Raw genomic sequence first — 18,028 nt, 5'->3', positions numbered from 1 at the left:
AGATACTAATGCTACGAAATATAATTAACGTAAAGCTTTTTCCGAGTTTTTCAGAGCTCTTTAGATTTTTCAGGGCTCTTTAGATATTTTAGGGCTTTTTAGGGTTTTCAAGGTTTTTTTGAGTTATCAAGGCTTTTTAGAGAATGTTCAAAGATGATCTTCACTATTGTAGGGATTTGTTATTATCATTCTTTAACGAATCATCTATCTTGTAGATCCCAGTGCTACGGAGTATAATTAAAGTTAAGCTTTTCAAAGCTTTTTGGAGTCTTCCAGAGCTTTTTAGAATTTCTCAGAGCTATTTTAGGGCACTTTAGTGTTTTTAGGGTTTCTATGAAACATTCACCGATAATCTTCATTACTGTAGGGAATTTTGTTAGTATCATTCTTTATAAAGAATTAAGTTACTTTCAGTTGGCTTTAACGAATCTCCTGGAAAATAGATACTATGGCTACGAAATATAATTAACTTAAAGCTTTTTCAGAGCTTTTTAGAGTTTTTCTGAGCTCTTTAGATTTTTCAGAGCTCTTTAGATATTTTAGGGCTTTTTAGTGTTTTCAAGGTTTTTTTAGAGTCTTCAAAGCTTTTTAGAGAGCATTCAAACTTGATCTTCACTATTGTTGGGATTTGTTATTATCGTTCTTTAACGAATCTCCTAGGTTGTAGATCCCAGTGCTACGGAGTATAATTAAATTTAAGCTTTTCAAAGATTTTTGTAATATTCCTGAACTTTTTAGAGTTTCTCAGAGCTCTTCAGGGCACTTTAGTGTTTTTAGGGTTTTTAGGAAACATTCAAAGATAATCTTCATCATTGTAGGGAATTTTGTTAGTATCATTCTTTATAAAGAATTAAGTCACTTTTAATTGGCTTTAACGAATCCCCTGGATAATAGATACTAATGCTACGAAATATAATTAACGTAAAGCTTTTTCAGAGTTTTTCAGAGCTCTTTAGATTTTTCAGGGCTCTTTAGATATTTTAGGGCTTTTTAGAGTTTTCAAGGCTTTTTAAAGAACGTTCGAAGATGATCTTCACTATTGTAGGGATTTGTTATTATCATTCTTTAACGAATCTTCTAGCTTGTAGATCCCAGTGGTACGAAGTATAATTAAAGTTAAGCTTTTCAAAGCTTTTTGGAGTCTTCCTGAGCTTTTTAGAATTTCTCAGATCTATTTTAGGGCAGTTTAGTGTTTTTAGGGTTTCTATGAAACATTCACAGATAATCTTCATTATTGTAGGGAATTTTGTTAGTATCATTCTTTATAAAGAATTAAGTTACTTTCAGTTGGCTTTAACGAATCTCCTGGCAAATAGATACTAGTGCTACGAAATATAATTAACTTAAAGTTTTTTCAGAGTTTGTCAAAGCTCTTTAGATTTTTCAGAGCTCTTTAGATATTTTAGGGCTTTTTAAAGTTTTCAGGGTTTTTTAGAGTTTTCAAGGCTTTTTAAAGAACATTCAAAGTTGATCTTCACTATTGTTAGGGATTTGTTATTATCATTCTTTAACGAATGTCCTAGCTTGTAGATCCCCGTGCTACGGAGTATAATTAAAGTTAAGCTTTTCAATGCTTTTTGAAGTCTTCCTGAGCTTTTTAGAGTTTCTCAGAGCTCTTTTAGGGCATTTTAGTGTTTTTAGGGTTTCTATGAAACATTCAAAGATAATCTTCATTATTGTAGGGAAATTTGTTAGTATCATTCTTTATAAAGAATTAAGTTACTTTCAGTTGGCTTTAACGAATCCCCTGGCTAATAGATATTATGGCTACGAAATATAATTAACTTAAAGCTTCTTCAGAGCGTTTTAGAGTTTTTCATTACAATTTAGATTTTTCAGAGCTCTTTACACATTTTAGGCTTTTTAGTTTTTTCAGGATTTTTTTAGAGTTTTCAAGGCTTTTTAGAGAACATTCAAAGTTGATCTTCATTATTGTAGGGATTTGTTATTATCATTCTTTAACGAATGTCCTAGCTTGTAGATCCCAGTGCTACGGAGTATAATTTAATTTAATTTTTTCAAAGCTTTTTGGAGTCTTCTTGAACTTTTGTGAGTTTTTCAGAGCTCTTTTAGGGCACTTTAGTGTTTTTAGGGATTTTAGGAAACATTCAGAGATAATCTTCATTATTGTAGGGAATTTTGTTAATATCATTCTTTATAAAGAATTAAGTCACTTTCAATTGGCTTTAACGGATCCCTTGGCAAGTAGATACTAGCGCTACGAAATATAATTAACTTAAAGCTTTTTCAGAGCTTTTTAGAGTTTTTCAGATCTCTTTAGATTTTTCAGAGCTCTTTAGATATTTTAGGGATTTTTAGTGTTTTCAGGGTTTTTTTAGATATTTAAAGGCTTTTAGAGAACATTTAAAGTTGATCTTCACTATTGTAGGGATTTGTTATTATCATTCTTTAACGAATCTCCTAGCTTGTAGATCCCCGTGCTACGGAGTATAATTAAAGTTAAGCTTTTCAATGCTTTTTGAAGTCTTCCTGAGCTTTTTAGAGTTTCTCAGAGCTCTTTCAGGGCTCTTTAGTGTTTTTAGGGTTTTTAGGAAACATTCAAAGATAATCTTCATTATTGTAGGGAATTTTGTTAGTATCATTCTTTATAAAGAATTAAGTTACTTTAAGTTGGCTTTAACGAATCTTGGCTAGTAGATACTAGTGCTACGAAATAAAATTAACTTAAAGCTTTTTCAGAGTTTTTTAGAGCTCTTCAGATTTTTCAGAGTTCTTTAGATATTTTAGGGCTTTTTAGAGTTTTCAAGGTTTTTTATAGTTTTCATGGCTTTTTAGAGAACATTCAAAGTTGATCTTCACTATTGTAGGGATTTGTTATTATCATTCTTTAACGAATCTCTTAGCTTGTAGATCCAAGTGCTACGGAGTATAATTAAATTTAAGCTTTTCAAAGCTTTTTGGAGTCTTCATGAGCTTTTTAGAGTTTCACAGAGCTCTTTAGTGTTTTTAGGGTTTTTTGGAAACATTCAAAGATAATCTTCATTATTGTAGGGAATTTTGTTAGTATCATTCTTTATAAAGAATTAAGGTACTTTCAGTTGGCTTTAACGGATCCTCTGGCTAGTAGATACTAGCGCTACGAAATATAATTAACTTAAAGCTTTTTCAGAGCTTTTTAGAGTTTTTCAGAGCTCCTTAGATTTTTTAGAGCTCTTTATATATTTTAGGGACTTTTTAGAATTTTTAGAGCTCTTTAAGGCTTTTTAAGGTTTTTTTAGAGTTTTCAAGGCTTTTTAATATTTTTTTTGCTAGGTAAAAATGGTTTATTAAAGCAAAAAAACGTAATTACAAGATGGGAGGCTCAAGGCCTCCCCACCCCTATAAACCAAATTAATATTCTCGGTATCAAGGCCTAGCTCGCTAGTAAGAACATCAAATTTATTATGGCTGACAACCAACTCAGAACAAAGTAAATCATTCAAAATTGGAGAAAATTTAAAAGGCGAGCCCTTGTTCTTTTTCCCAACCTGTTTCCATTCATTATTAGCTTGTAATTGCTGGGTATTACCCTGATTTGACTGAACTTCATGGACGTCAGTATTAGAAGTATTGTTACCTGCAATTTTCTGACGCTCTTCCAAATCTTTGTAGTAATCCCGTGATGTTTTCTCATTAGTTGTCCGAGAAGAAATATCTTCACGAGTTGCAATAGCAGTTTTGCACTTAATCAGCTTCATCTGTGCTTCACAGAAATTCATCTCAGACCTAGCCAGTTCCATCTCTAATTGATCCTCAGTATCAACGTGAACTGGCTGATCTTTTCCTTGCTTATCCAAATCAGGAGTCACAAAAGGTGCAACAGCTACGTGAGAGCTCCCAGTCATAGTATTAAACGTCTCTGCATGAACTACATTATTACTAACATCCGTAACAACTGTAGTATTATCTATGTTTTGATTTGCTAAAACAACAGTCACGGGAGCTTGTTTATCAACATCAGTAACCTTAGAAGATTCAACTACAACTGGAATAACTGGAGCTGTCTTACCCTTGTCTTTGTTACTCGCAATTTTCCACTCCATGCCTGGAGGATTATCGTTCCTTGTTCTAGGAATTTTTTCAACTGCAGTCACCTGAAATTGATTCACTTTGTGGTCTTCATCTCCATGACCAATAATGCTACACTTGGAACAAAATTTAGGATGTTTGTGTATCTCCATATATTGCCAGAATTCTCTTCCATTAGCTTTTAACAAGATTCTTTCAGGGATGTGCTTTGAGAAATCAATATCAATAAGAACAGATGCAAAATAACCATATTCCATGAACAGACATATACGGGAATTCAAAGGATATTAAATCAAAACAACGCAAAATCGGGATTTTATACCAAATTAGGGTTCTTAAGACAACTCACTCATTGGTGGTTCTCCGAAAAATAAATTAAGAGGAGCCCTTAATAGGATAAGACCATGGTAAGATCAACCCGGTAGCGCTTTCCTTTCCGTCGTCAATCTATAAACATTATGTAACAAATCAGAAACTAGATATAAATATAATCCCACCAAAAAAACATCGGAAGCTGACCTGCAATTGGTACTAGTCTTTGATTTAGCTATTTCATGGAAAGATCTGTGGAAAAAAACAATTAAATCGCTTAGAATCATGAACGGATTATGCAAAATCGTTCCAAAAACCATGAAAATAAACCTAAACTCATCGCCATTTAAACTTTTAACCATCTCTATAAATCTTTATATAGAACTAGATTACTGCTACAGCAGTGTGGGCCGACCAAGAAACAAAAATGCGGCAAATTGAAAATAACTGATATTTTTCTGCAAATTTCTATAGATTATCCATTTATTTTTAATAAATAGACTTCAAAATGTTTCAACTTTTAAAATACTCATTCGACATCCATGGATACCCTATTCTGCATGCATAAATAAAAAAAAAATCAATAATTAAAGTGTGGTAAAATGGAAACATCAATCTTTTGAAATGGAGCCATCAATAATCTAAGGATAACAAAAGAAAATGCAGTGAGAGAGATGACCTTGATATACTATAATGTTGCATTTCAAAACAGAATGCAATCCTTAGTTCAGTAAGTGGTCCAGAGATACTACCTATCCTTTCACATTCAAAGGCACCTACAACAGCATCCAACCAAATATCTAAGTGAGGTCTTTTTCTCCTTCAAATCACAGTAAGCACTTGTGCAATTGATAGCCTCACCACCTTGCTGCAGCCAGACACAATATCAAAGTTTCAGATATGATCAATTTTCCATTGTCTGTATAGAGCTTCTTCCTATTTGTAATGAACTTCAAAATCCTTTCTCAGTAAGAAATACGACACCTTACCTTCAATTCATCCTACTTGTATAAATTGCGAGATCTGACTTTTATTACACATCACAAGCACACTCCATCAACAGTCTCAAAATACTAGCTGTAACATAGAGTAGAAATACAATTAATATCTTAAACCATAAAAAAAGAACATATTATGAGGACCCATTACTCTAAAATGGTATATAAGCAAAACCCAAAGATCAAAACCTCTTTAAAATCCTAAAACATCTTCCAATCTGAAGGAACTTCTTTGAGGCATTTTATCAAACATAAATTGAGCATTGTACAACACAGTTAAGTATTTCACATTTATCCATAATCACGAGTTCATGAATTATGGTTATTGTTTGATAATCCCTGTAAACAAACTGCACAAGATCATGTTTATAATTTATGATATAATCCCTGTAAAAAACACATAATCATCTGTACATAAATTGAAGGTTTTAGCTTGGATATAAAGAGCTTGAATGAAAACCAAAATAGTTACAAGAACTTACGTTAGTGGAAGTTTGGAAAATGGAACTTTGATACGAATTAAAGGTTTTAAAGATAAGAACCAGGATTATCGTTTTTTTTTGTTAATCTAAAATTTGCAAAGTAAAAGGAAGCTGGTTGAGAATGTCGTACTGGTGCGGAACAAAAAGAATTCTGCTGAGTGTTTTTGTTTCGTAACTATGGGCCGGGTCAAATCGGGTATATGTAACGGTGTGATAGACCGGACCCATAAAATGTCGTCTTCTTCTCAGACGACACTCTGTTTTTTTTGGTACCCGTAAAATTTTGTTTTGAAAGCGTGAATTTGTTGGAATTGAAATAACTAAAATGTTCAATCACTTAAATATGCTCTATTATGGTGTGGTTGTATTAATAAAATGACACTTCCAATTTCATGTTTAAGAAAGTGCCACTGTTTTTTTCAAAATTTATTTAATGCCACAGATTTGACTATTTTCATCCTGTTTTTTTGAGAAAACGGTTAATTGACGTTAGTGCATACTGTCATTAAATTGCCCATATAAAATGACATTCAAGCCCCTGAATCATTTAACTAGGACGAGTTAACAAGTGATTAAGTAGAGAGAGTTAACTTGTGACTCAATACCGAGTTGAATCAAACTGAAATCGGCTGTGAAATCCCATAGTCAACATTGCACCGCCTAATTTGATGTTGCACCATAGTGGTGCTTCAGTAAGCCAGTATAGCACCTGCGTTCACCAGCAGATGTATTCTTGCTGCTCAAATTCTTTTGAACTTTGCATGTAGCTTCTGCAACTGCTATCTCTCAGCATTGCAGCCTATTCCTTGCATCACCACCTGCATCACACTATTTCTCTGTAAATCCAACGCCATTCTCAGCTCACTGTCACTAACAACACCTTAGTGCAACATCATCATTTACAACTCTGCAAATTCTATTCTTCCACCAATTTCACTTCCTTGTCATCTCGAAAGCAAATCTATACTTATCTGTCATACATAGGCTACAACACATCTCTCCATCATTGCAACACTATGAGCATCAACACATTATTTCTACAGCAGTAACTCAAACATTTCATCTCCAACTTCTCTCAATCGCTGCAACAACAGCAGCTGCAATTTGTACCTAAAACCTAGGCATTCATCTATCCCAGTTCTTCTTCATTGTTTACTGAATCTCAACATCTCTCTCAACTACATACTCAATACAAACTGCAGCTGCAACATCCACTAGGCCAAACAACCTCAAAATCCTAGCACCACCATCTTCTCAATTTCATCTCAAGTACCCATTTCTTTCGACTGCCACAAACAAATCAATTTAAACCACAAATTTCTTCTGTCTTCATCTTAGATTCAATATCATGTATCAAACCCATGTTCTTATATGAGCAACAGAAATTTCATTACAGACCCACATCAATTCTTCATCTCCTGCTCAAACAAATCCAACCAATATTTCTCTCTTCTTCCTAATTCTAAAACCTCCATGGCAATTCAATCTGCAAAAACTCAATCCTTCACAAATTCTCGATCTGAAACTTCACGAATTCTCGATCTGAAACTTCACAATTCACACAAATCCAACAATCAAACAAATCTATTTCACTTATAAAAAAATTAAAAATCACAATTAATTTAGCCATTAACAGGAAATCATGAAACCCCTCTTTCTGATTTTACAGCCTTCCAATTAAAACCCCTTATGTAATAAACCTTAACAACATCTTCCCCATTTTTTCCCAAAAAAATCTGATTAGGAATAGCTTTACCCCTTTCCCAAACAAATTGAAGTAATCAGTGAAAGAGAAAAAAAATGGTGATTCTGGTGGTCGTCGTGACTGTAAGAAGAATAAGGAAAAAAGGAAAAGAGAGGCGAGAAGAGAAGATGAAGTGAGTGTCTCTTAGTTTAGGGTTAGGTTATTATATGTGTGATGAAATAGAGGGCTAGGAGCGGATTAGAAAATTTTATCAGATCAACAGTTAATAATATAGTCGGTTTATTGGTTCGACTCAACAGGTCGGTCGGTCCTGTGCAGTCATAGATTGTCAGGATATTGAGAAGGTTAGTTTGGTAATGATGCCACATGTTTTGGAATTTTTCAATGACAGTTGACTAATCAAGTGGGCTTTAACAGAAAACTTAACATGTGTGGCATTTTATAAATTCTGAAAAAAACGGTGGCATTTTATTAAACCCGAAAACCAAAGTGTGGCATTTTATTAAAATTCCCTTAATTCAACTTGATTTATCTTTGAATGATTCTTTGAAATGGCTTTTGAAACGTAGAACTATTTTTTTTTCTTAAGGAAAAAGGATCCTGAAATTGATTGATTCTGGTCGATTTGATGGGTTATTCGATTCTCTTTGAACAATAAATTTTATTGTTTGATCATATGTGATCGAAATTTATGATCAATTTGATGAATTACCTGAAAATTAATTTTAATTTTATGAAACTGGTAAATTAAGTATGTTGATTTGAATTTGCTAGGATATTTGTTGTGTCTGACAATCTGCACATTTTGATCGTTTAGAAGGCCTCTCTGTGGTCGGCCGACAATAATAAGGAACTAAAAATTAAGAAATTGATTTTCTCTAAAGAGCATAATTTTGGTGTTGTTGAAATTATTGAGGAGCGAGTTTTCTTCGTTTTTTTTTTTTTGGAACGGTGCTTGTCATGGTGGTGGTGAGAGAGATAGTGAATCGGAGATGGCGTCGTGAACCAGTATCGATATGTAGAGAGAGACAAAGGCGTGAGGCCCAGTGTTAGGGCTTTGTTCAATATTTAGGTGTATGCATCCCATGAGATTTTGACGATTTAAAAATTATGAATTTGACACGTAGAGATCGAGATAATTTAGATCTTTTATCAACTAATCTGATCCGTTCATTTTGGGACCAGATGAACAGCCAAGAACCGGCATAGTACGTGGTTAAACTTTCGTTAAAACTAGTTTTAGTATTTTCTTTTGTAAAAACTATGACATGTGACCATCGAGATCATATCTGTTTGTAAACTTTGCCATGTGACCAAGATCATAAGAAGAAACATCTAACCAACTTTAGGTCAAAAGTGTAATTCTTGATCAATTGACTAGATAGTGAGGCAATTGATTTTAGGTTATCAAGAGATCTTGGTAGAGAAATGCTTATAATGATGTTACCAATCTAATTTGTGAATGTAGCTTCACCTTTGGTTAAAGTGGTTAATTTTGGGTCATCAAATTCAAAATCACCTTATGAGAATTTAGATCATGCAATAACAAATTGTTGTTCACGATTTTTGGTATCTAAGAGACCTTGGTCCGGAAATGTATATTGTGCTAATACTAATGTGATTTTGCGGAATAAGCTTAACCTTTGATTAAAATGGTTGATTTTAAGGTACCGAGCAATTATAACATCCTTGTGAGATTTTAAGTCTCGATTATTGTCCTGGACCATCACAATAACAATTCTTGGGTTACCAGACGATTGATGATAACTTTTGTAACTACAGTCCACGAACTGTGTATTGGGTAGATAATTATATGAATTCACTTATGTAATTTGACTTTTGGTTAAAAATGTCCTAGAATCATCAAGCAAATTCAAAAACCCGTAATGAGATTTCAAATCACGAGTAACAAATTTTGTAATACGAATAAATTGGGTTTGGGTTAGAAGGAAATTTTGGTTAAAAGATTTATATTACTGTGTTGTATCGACATTAGTCTGATTTTTCTTAGATAAATCAAGTTTTGGTTAAAGTGGTAGATTTTGAGCCACCAAGTAAATTCAAAAATACTTTATGAAGTTTTAGGTCACGAGTATGGGTTTTGATCAATTATAATAAAAAAACTTTGCTTTATGAATCCGTTGGCTTTGGGTTATCAAGAATTTTTGGTCCGGGGATGCATACTGTACGTGCTAATAATAACTTGGTTTTTTCTAAGTAATTCAACTTAAGTTAAATTGGTCAATTTTGAGTCACCAAGCAATTTCAAAACTCCCTTGTGAGATTTTCGATCTTGATTATCGTCTCTGATTAATCATAATAAAAATTAATAGATTGCGAGACAATTAATGATCATTTTAGGTGCTTTTGGTCCATAAGATGAGGACAATTAATGCAACAAGTTAATAACCTAACCTTGGATATCTAACTACGTGTACTTATGGTTAGATGGTCGATCTTGAGTCAAGAGGAAAATTTTAAAATATTGTGAGATTTTACATCTCTATTATAGTTTTACACCAATCAATTAACGATTGTTGGGTTACGAGACAACTAATGATCATTGTTGTGATTTTAGTCCATGATATGCATGTTATGCAGATAGTAATATAATTTTCCCTGTGTAGCTCGACGTTTTGTTACATTGGTCGAATTTGAGTCACCGTGTAAATTCAAAAATCATTTATGAGATTTCAAGTTACAGGTACCGTTTTTGATCGCCCACATCAACAAATTATAGTTCACATGGAAATTGGTTATGGTTTGTAGGGACTTTTGTCCATGAGATGCATATTGTGCAAATAAAATTGGAATTCATTACGTCATACCACCTCATTCAAATCTCAAAGATCCACGTAAATTTACTTGATTCTGATTTTTTCTTAGATCTGATTGGATATCATCAGATGCTCAAAAATTAACAAAAATTCATTTAACTCAATATTCGAACTTCGTTGAATTTGAATACCCAAGGATTTACAAAAATTCACAACGCGCTCTGGGTTTTGGACTTCTTGATCTAATTCCATCTCATCGGATTATAAAGATTTACATGAACTAATAGGAGTTAAGTACTGACTAATTAGTCACATCTACCTAAATTATCGGACCCTCGCCAGGTTCACTCACCGGAGTTAAGTACTAACTAATTCCATCCCATCCAATTATAAAATATTTACATGAACTAATAAGAGTTAAGTACTAACTAATTAGTCACATCTACCTAAATTATCGGACCCTCGCCAAATTTACTCCCCCTGGAATTCGACCGTGGATAAGCAGTAGAATGTTTAAAGCGGTCTCCAGTTATTCAATATTGTTCGATATCAATAGATTCCTGCTCCACTCCATGGGATTTATATTGTTACCTATCAATTTAGATCGAATTTCATCGGGTTCACTTAATTTCGCTTGTTATATGCGTCAATCTTACTCAATATCAGTTGACTTTACTCGATTTCTTGAGTTATCTATTGTTTGACCCAAATGTCTATCTACTTTAGTCAATTTCACTACCAACATTGTCCGATATAGCTTTACCTAACTCAAATCAAACCAAAATTTTGTCAACTTCACTTATTTCACTTGTCATTCATCGTTTTACCTGATATCGGTGGTCATCTCTCATATATACTCATAATGCAAATTTACCACCCACACATATTAATCGATCTGTATGATTTTAATTTGGCCAATGGAAAATCAAAAACAGTAGTCACGCGGATTGCCACCTTGTCCGAAGGAGGCAAAATATTCCGGGAAACAAATGCGGGAATGTTGGCGCCTTGGTTATTTTTTGGCGCGCAAAAATATTTGAAACCCAATTTCTCACTTGCTTTAGAACTCAAAACTCGAAACCCTAAAACTTAATTCCGTTATTTTCTCTCAGAAAACCAAATCTCTCGCCGCCTTGCTTCTCCTCTTCCGTCTGATTTTACTTTTTTTTTTCTTTTTCTTTTTCAGAACAACTTATACCCAATTACTCACTCATCACCACTATCAAATGATTCTTATCAGTCACACCATCGTCGAGTGAACTCTAGACGGTGGGAAATCCAAGGATAAATCATTATCTCGTTTCATCACACCTGATTGGTAAATTTGTAATTACTTTTTTCTTTTTCACCTTCATTCCATTACGCTTTGGTCAATAAGTATGTCTTTTTAATTGTTACTGTTTCTTGTGTTTACTTGGTGTTATAGCTATACTGCAGTGTGGAATTGCTTCAGGGGAAAATGTGGATCAAGAAGCACAATTAAGGCTTTCTGAATTTCATGTAATTTACAGTCGCTTATAACCTGTTTGACCAAACTACTCTAAGAGTTTTTTTCCCAGATTTGGTTAATTCGATATGGATGAACTCATGTTTATGTTTCAGATGGGTCTGGATTCTTAACGATGTTGTTTGGAAGAGGGCATGAAGATGAAATGGAGAATTTTATGAGGTAATAATCGCTATCTTGAGTCATTATTTAGCTAATTAATGTGGGGGTTTGCCTGTTTCGTTCATAATTTGAACCTGACTTTTGATTTCCGACCATAACATTTAGAGATTCAATGTACATAATTCAGAAATTGTGGACTATACCGGTAATTTGTTGATTTGATAACTACTAATCTGATTGATATGTGCATTGGGTATTTTGGGTTATAGTACTTCGATGTTAAAATTTGTATTTTTCTGGTGTTCCTTTGGTATTTTGTTAGATCCCATTGTCTTAGGTTTGACAGTTATCTAAAGGATGAATAATCCGTTCAATACGAGGTTGTTGGCACAATGCGGATGTGTGATGGGTTTATGGAATTGATTTAGGAAAGAGAGGTTGTTTAATTGAAAAGTGGGGGTTTGATTAATTAGAAAATGGGAAATGTTACAAGGAAATTTAGCGTAGCAGTTTAGCTCACTCAGTTTACAAAGGCACTTTGGCTCTTACTAAAACTAGCTCTCTCTCTCGGTCGCTCTCAACTCACTTGAGTTTTTGGATTGATCCCATCGACTGGACCGACCAAAGAGAACATTCCAGAGAAAGAATTATCCAGAAGTTATTCACCGACCACTCTAGCATATCCTAGTTCACTGGCTAGTCTAGCTTAATCTAGCCTATTCTTACATTTCTAGATTTTTCTTTCAACTGAGTTTACTCGTATACGATTGATAGTTTCCTAGACCATTCTAGAGTGTCTTGCCGTACAGACTTGGTCTTGACCAGTCTTTGATTATTTTAGATATTTCTAGATTAGTAAATATCTTTAACAGAGGACACCTGGTAGTCCGTAGAAAATGAAAGTTAATTTCAAGATTGAATAGTTATGGGACTGCGAGTATACTAGTGCTCACACTTATTGCTATTCAGTTTTAAAATATATTCTTTGTTACCTCTTTTTAACAGTAGCTCGCTAACAGCATAAGGAGCATAACTTTCAATTGACTAATTTGATGTTTTCAGAAAGAGGATTACTGACCATGATATGGCTTTGTTTAGTGTCCACTGGACAGGAGTAACTCAAACATTAGGATTCGTTGTTGTTGGTATGAGAGCTATAACTGGAACAAGGGTTTTCTGCAAAAGAAAGCTTTTGTCTTCATGACGAAATTGGTGTGTGTAACTGGATACAAGGCTCATCCCAGATTTTTACATTTATTTTATTTTTCTGTCTCTAGGAACTCTAGGACCTAGGTGTTGTTTTTGTTTAGAAGTTATGCTAGATACTTGTTATTGGAATTCAGTGAAGTACCTTAGCCTTGGAGGAAATCTGCTCAAGCCTAAGGTATGTTTAGAATTTTAGATGCTTAAGGTTTTCTTAATTTACACTTGGTGTCTCAACCCATAAATTTCACCCTAGTTGTATACTTCACCCTTGAATAAATACCTCTTGTTGTTGTCCCTTGTTTCCAGCTTATTAGAACTTAGATATCTGGTTATGGTATTTTTTGCAGACACCTAATTAGGATGGGTCACATTTGCTCCCTATCTAGCTAGTGCTACTCGTTTTAATCTGCATACGACAAATTTGTTTGCTTACTTTTTCTTCCAATTTACATACAATTCATTGTAACTTCAAATATGGAGTTTTTGAACAAGGGTTTGTGAACAATAAAGTTGGGTTCGTTGTCTTGGTTGCACTTATTTTATAAGAAATAGACAGGGATTTTATTGTTGTTTCTATCTTCAATGTGATTCAGATGGAAGTGCAATAGCGGAAGTATTGACAATCAGGCAATTTTATTGGAGCCAGAAAACGAGAAGGTTTTCTTGGAGAAAATTAGAAACAAATAAGAAAGTATCACAGGTTGCACTATCGTGTATGCCCGTGTTTCCATTTTTCTAATTACAATATCCGCATTTCAACGGTTTCTGACAAATTTATTTTTCTTTTGTGGGTCATAAGGTTTGTGGTTACTATTGACCAGGGAACCAAAAAGTAAGGTCACAATTGTGTTTGTGCCCGCAGTATACTTTATTTTCGTGCCTGCAGTATACTTTGGTTTGGGGTAGGACTGATGTCCAACCCAAAACCATCAGCCATGAAGAAGTAACAGCAGCCATCCAAAGACAAGATGAGGAGGAAGCTGATAGTGACACAGTTTAAACCACCGACGAAGACGATGACTTTCAACTTGGAGATATGGGATTCTAATAGCTTGCGTTTGGGGAAGGTGCCGTTTATGCACGTTGTTCACACGTATACAGTAGTTGAGTTTTTATTTTTGGTTACAGGGAATTTAACCCTTTTCTGTCTTGTTTTGATTGTATGGAACTATGGAAACTGAAAGTGTGCCTAGACTCTGTGAAGTATGGATATTTTCTTCTCTTTAAGCAATTTTTTTAACGCTTCACTGTGAAATTACAGCATATTTTGTTTATTAACGCAAGTCGAGTGCACGTGCTTTTCACGTCAACAACTGAATTTCAAATGCACAAAAATTTGTACAAACCCAATTCTTGGAAAACAAAAATATGGAAAGGTACTAACTGCACATCGATTTCAGTTAAGCTCGAACAAAATTGATTAATATGAAAGACAGACAAAGAAAAATCAGGTTAGATGAGTATGTACTTGAAACCCAAGGAATCATTTTTACCTCGGCAATAATTCCACAACGAAGAATCATTTTTACCTGGGATTATAAAGAAGGCGATGGATGAGCTTCAAAAAGGAAAGGGAGATTTTTTTTTTTTAATTTTAGATTTGTCTTCCTTTAACTCGATTAAATCCATAAACTAAATCGAACTAAACCCTCGATTTCAATTCGTCTGTCTTTCTGTGATCTCGGAGAGAAGAGGGGAGATGACAATCATGATTCGATTTTGCTACTGTTAAAAGGGGAGATCTAACGCCTAAATCTGAATTAGATCAACGACTGAGATTGGAGGTGCGAACATTGAATGATATACGGTGAACGAAAAATGCTCAACAGATTCTGAATTTGATTGGATTTTCTTACTGTCCTTAAAAGGGAAAACAAACAGAGTTTTCTTATAATTGGGTTGGCAACTCTGATTTTGCATCGACATAAAGTGTTCTATATGATCGATACACTTTTTTAACGCGGCTTAATTACTAAATTACTCTACAACAACCTCATGTGTACCAGATTAAATTGTGATCACAATAACATGTCTAGACTATGAAGTATAGGACCTCAAAAATAAAGCTTCGATACACCAACAACTTAGTCACTCCCTCATTAAATCAATTACTCCTCTTAAGTTAAGCTACTAAGATGTTTAAGTTGGTTCCTGAAAGTAGCTCAATGTATATGCCTACTGTAGTTGGCATGGTTAGTTCCCAAAGATTTAATCAACTAGGTTTTTGGGTAGTTGCGTTACTTTTGTGGATAAATAGAGGATTAGACAACTAATATATGGTCGTTGGTTTTTTCAAAGTGGTTGAATGTCACAAGCTACTAATGCATTTATCTAGTTGGCCCAAATGTACTGCTAATGGGGCTTCTGAACTGTAGTTGTTTACCGTTTAGTGGATTAAATCAATACGCGCGCCCAGTTGCCTTTCCTAGTAGCTTAAACTGTTAAGGCAACTAAAATTTTCTGCTGTTGAAAATTTTTAGTAGCCTTTGATAAGTTTTTTTGTAGTGTAAGGCAACTATATATAGGGATTTGTTATTATCATTTTTTAACGAATGTCCTAGCTTGTAGATCCCAGTGCTACTGAGTATAATTAAATTTAAGCTTTTAAAAGCTTATTGGAGTCTTCCTGAGCTTTTTAGATTTTCTCATAGCTTTTTCAGGGATCTTTAGTGATTTTAGGGTTTTTAGGAAACATTCGAATATAATCTTCATTATTTAGGGAATTTTGTTAGTATCATTCTTCATAAAGAATTAAGTTACTTTCAGTTGGCTTTAAAGGATCCTCTGGCTAGTAGATACTAGCGCTACGAAATATAATTAACTTAAAGCTTTTTCAGAGCTTTTTAGAGTTTTTCAGGGCTCTTTAGATTTTTCAGACCTCTTTAGATATTTTAGGGCTTTTTAGTGTTTTCGGGTTTTTTTTAGAGTTTTCAAGGCTTTTTAGAGAACATTCAAAGTTGATCTTCACTATTGTAGGGATTTGTTAGTATCATTCTTTAACGAATTTCCTAGCTTGTAGATCCCAATGATACGGAGTATAATTAAATTTAATCTTTTGAAAGCTTTTTGGAATCTTCCTGAGCTTTTTGGAGTTTCTCAGAGCTCTTTCAGGGATCTTTAATGTTTTTAGAGTTTTTAGGAAACATTCAAACATAATCTTCATTATGGTAGGGAATTTTGTTAGTATCATTCTTTATAAAGAATTAAGTTACTTTCAGTTGGATTTAACGAATCCCCTGGCTAGTAGATACTAGTGCTACGAAATATAATTAACTTAAAGTTTTTTCAGAGTTTGTCAAAGCTCTTTAGATTTTTCAGAGCTCTTTAGATATTTTAGGGCTTTTTAGAGTTTTCAGGGTTTTTTAGAGTTTTCAAGGCTTTTTAGAGAACATTCAAAGTTGATCTTCACTATTGTAGGGATTTGTTCTTATCATTCTTTAACGAATGTCCTAGCTTGTAGATCCCAGTGCTACGGAGTATAATTAAAGTTAAGCTTTTCAAAGCTTTTTGAAGACTTCCTGAGCTTTTTAGAGTTTCTCAGAGCTCTTTTAGGGCATTTTAGTGTTTTTAGGGTTTCTATGAAACATTCAAAGATAATCTTCATTATTGTAGGGAAATTTGTTAGTATCATTCTTTATAAAGAATTAAGTTACTTTCAGTCGGCTTTAACGAATCCCCTGGCTAATAGATACTATGGCTACGAAATATAATTAACTTAAAGCTTTTTCGGAGCTTTTTAGAGTTTTTCAGTACAATTTAGATTTTTCAGAGCTCTTTAGACATTTTAGGCTTTTTAGTTTTTTCAGGGTTTTTTTAGAGTTTTCAAGGCTCTTTAGAGAACATTCAAAGTTGATCTTCACTATTGTAGGGATTTGTTATTATCATTCTTTAACGAATGTCCTAGCTTGTAGATCCCAGTGCTACGGAGTATAATTTAATTTAATTTTTTTCAAAGCTTTTTGGAGTCTTCTTGAGCTTTTGAGAGTTTTTCAGAGCTCTTTTAGGGCACTTTAGTGTTTTTAGGGATTTTAGGAAACATTCAGAGATAATCTTCATTATTGTATGAAATTTTGCTAGTATCATTCTTTATAAAAAAAATTAAGTTACTTTCAATTGGCTTTAATGGATCCCTTGGCTAGTAGATACTAGCGCTACGAAATATAATTAACTTAAAGCTTTTTCAGAGCTTTTTAGAGTTTTTCAGAGCTCTTTAGATTTTTCAGAGCTCTTTAGATATTTTAGGGCTTTTTAGTGTTTTCAGGTTTTTTTTAGAGTTTTCAAGGCTTTTAGAGAACATTCAAAGTTGATCTTCACTATTGTAGGGATTTGTTATTATCATTCTTTAACGAATCTCCTAGCTTGTAGATCCCAATGCTACGGAGTATAATTAAAGTTAAGCTTTTCAAAGCTTTTTGAAGACTTCCTGAGCTTTTTAAAGTTTCTCAGAGCTCTTTTAGGGCATTTTAGTGTTTTTAGGGTTTCTATGAAACATTCAAAGATAATCTTCATTATTGTAGGGAAATTTGTTAGTATCATTCTTTATAAAGAATTAAGTTACTTTCAGTCGGCTTTAACGAATCCCCTGGCTAATAGATACTAGTGCTACGAAATATAATTAACTTAAAGCTTTTTCAGAGTTTTTTAGAGCTTTTCAGAGTTTTCAGAGTTCTTTAGATATTTTAGGACTTTTTAGAGTTTTCATGGTTTTTTATAGTTTTCATGGCTTGTTAGAGAACATTCAAAGTTGATCTTCACTATTGTAGGGATTTGCTATTATCATTCTTTAACGAATCTCTTAGCTTGTAGATCCAAGTGCTACGGAGTATAATTAAATTTAAGCTTTTCAAAGCTTTTTGGAGTCTTCATGAGCTTTTTAGAGTTTCACAGAGCTCTTTCAGGGCTCTTTAGTG

The 18,028-nt window shown here is 33.6% G+C and overlaps 1 protein-coding gene across 1 annotated transcript; it reads right to left on the bottom strand.

Annotated features, from left to right (window-relative positions):
* Positions 1–871: 871 nt before the first annotated feature.
* LOC113341883 lies at positions 872–5,710 on the bottom strand. The gene is made up of 6 exons (XM_026586596.1): positions 5,529–5,710; positions 5,331–5,418; positions 5,094–5,209; positions 4,549–4,593; positions 3,348–4,476; positions 872–883 (listed from the first exon to the last, which is right to left on the bottom strand). Exons 5-6 carry the CDS (start codon positions 4,284–4,286, stop codon positions 872–874), a joined length of 951 nt encoding a protein of 316 aa, XP_026442381.1. The 5' UTR covers positions 4,287–4,476; positions 4,549–4,593; positions 5,094–5,209; positions 5,331–5,418; positions 5,529–5,710.
* Between the last annotated feature and the right edge of the window lie 12,318 nt (positions 5,711–18,028).

Source organism: Papaver somniferum, unplaced genomic scaffold, assembly GCF_003573695.1.
Source record: "Papaver somniferum cultivar HN1 unplaced genomic scaffold, ASM357369v1 unplaced-scaffold_32, whole genome shotgun sequence".
NCBI classification, from domain to species: domain Eukaryota; kingdom Viridiplantae; phylum Streptophyta; class Magnoliopsida; order Ranunculales; family Papaveraceae; genus Papaver; species Papaver somniferum.
The sequence above is the reverse complement of the archived record's forward strand: the minus strand, read 5'-3'. Positions and strand labels throughout refer to the sequence as shown.

Excerpts from the sequence above, each read along its gene's own strand:
- LOC113341883 (XM_026586596.1), bottom strand. The coding sequence starts at position 4,286 with ATGGAATATGGTTATTTTGCATCTGTTCTTATTGATATTGATTTCTCA.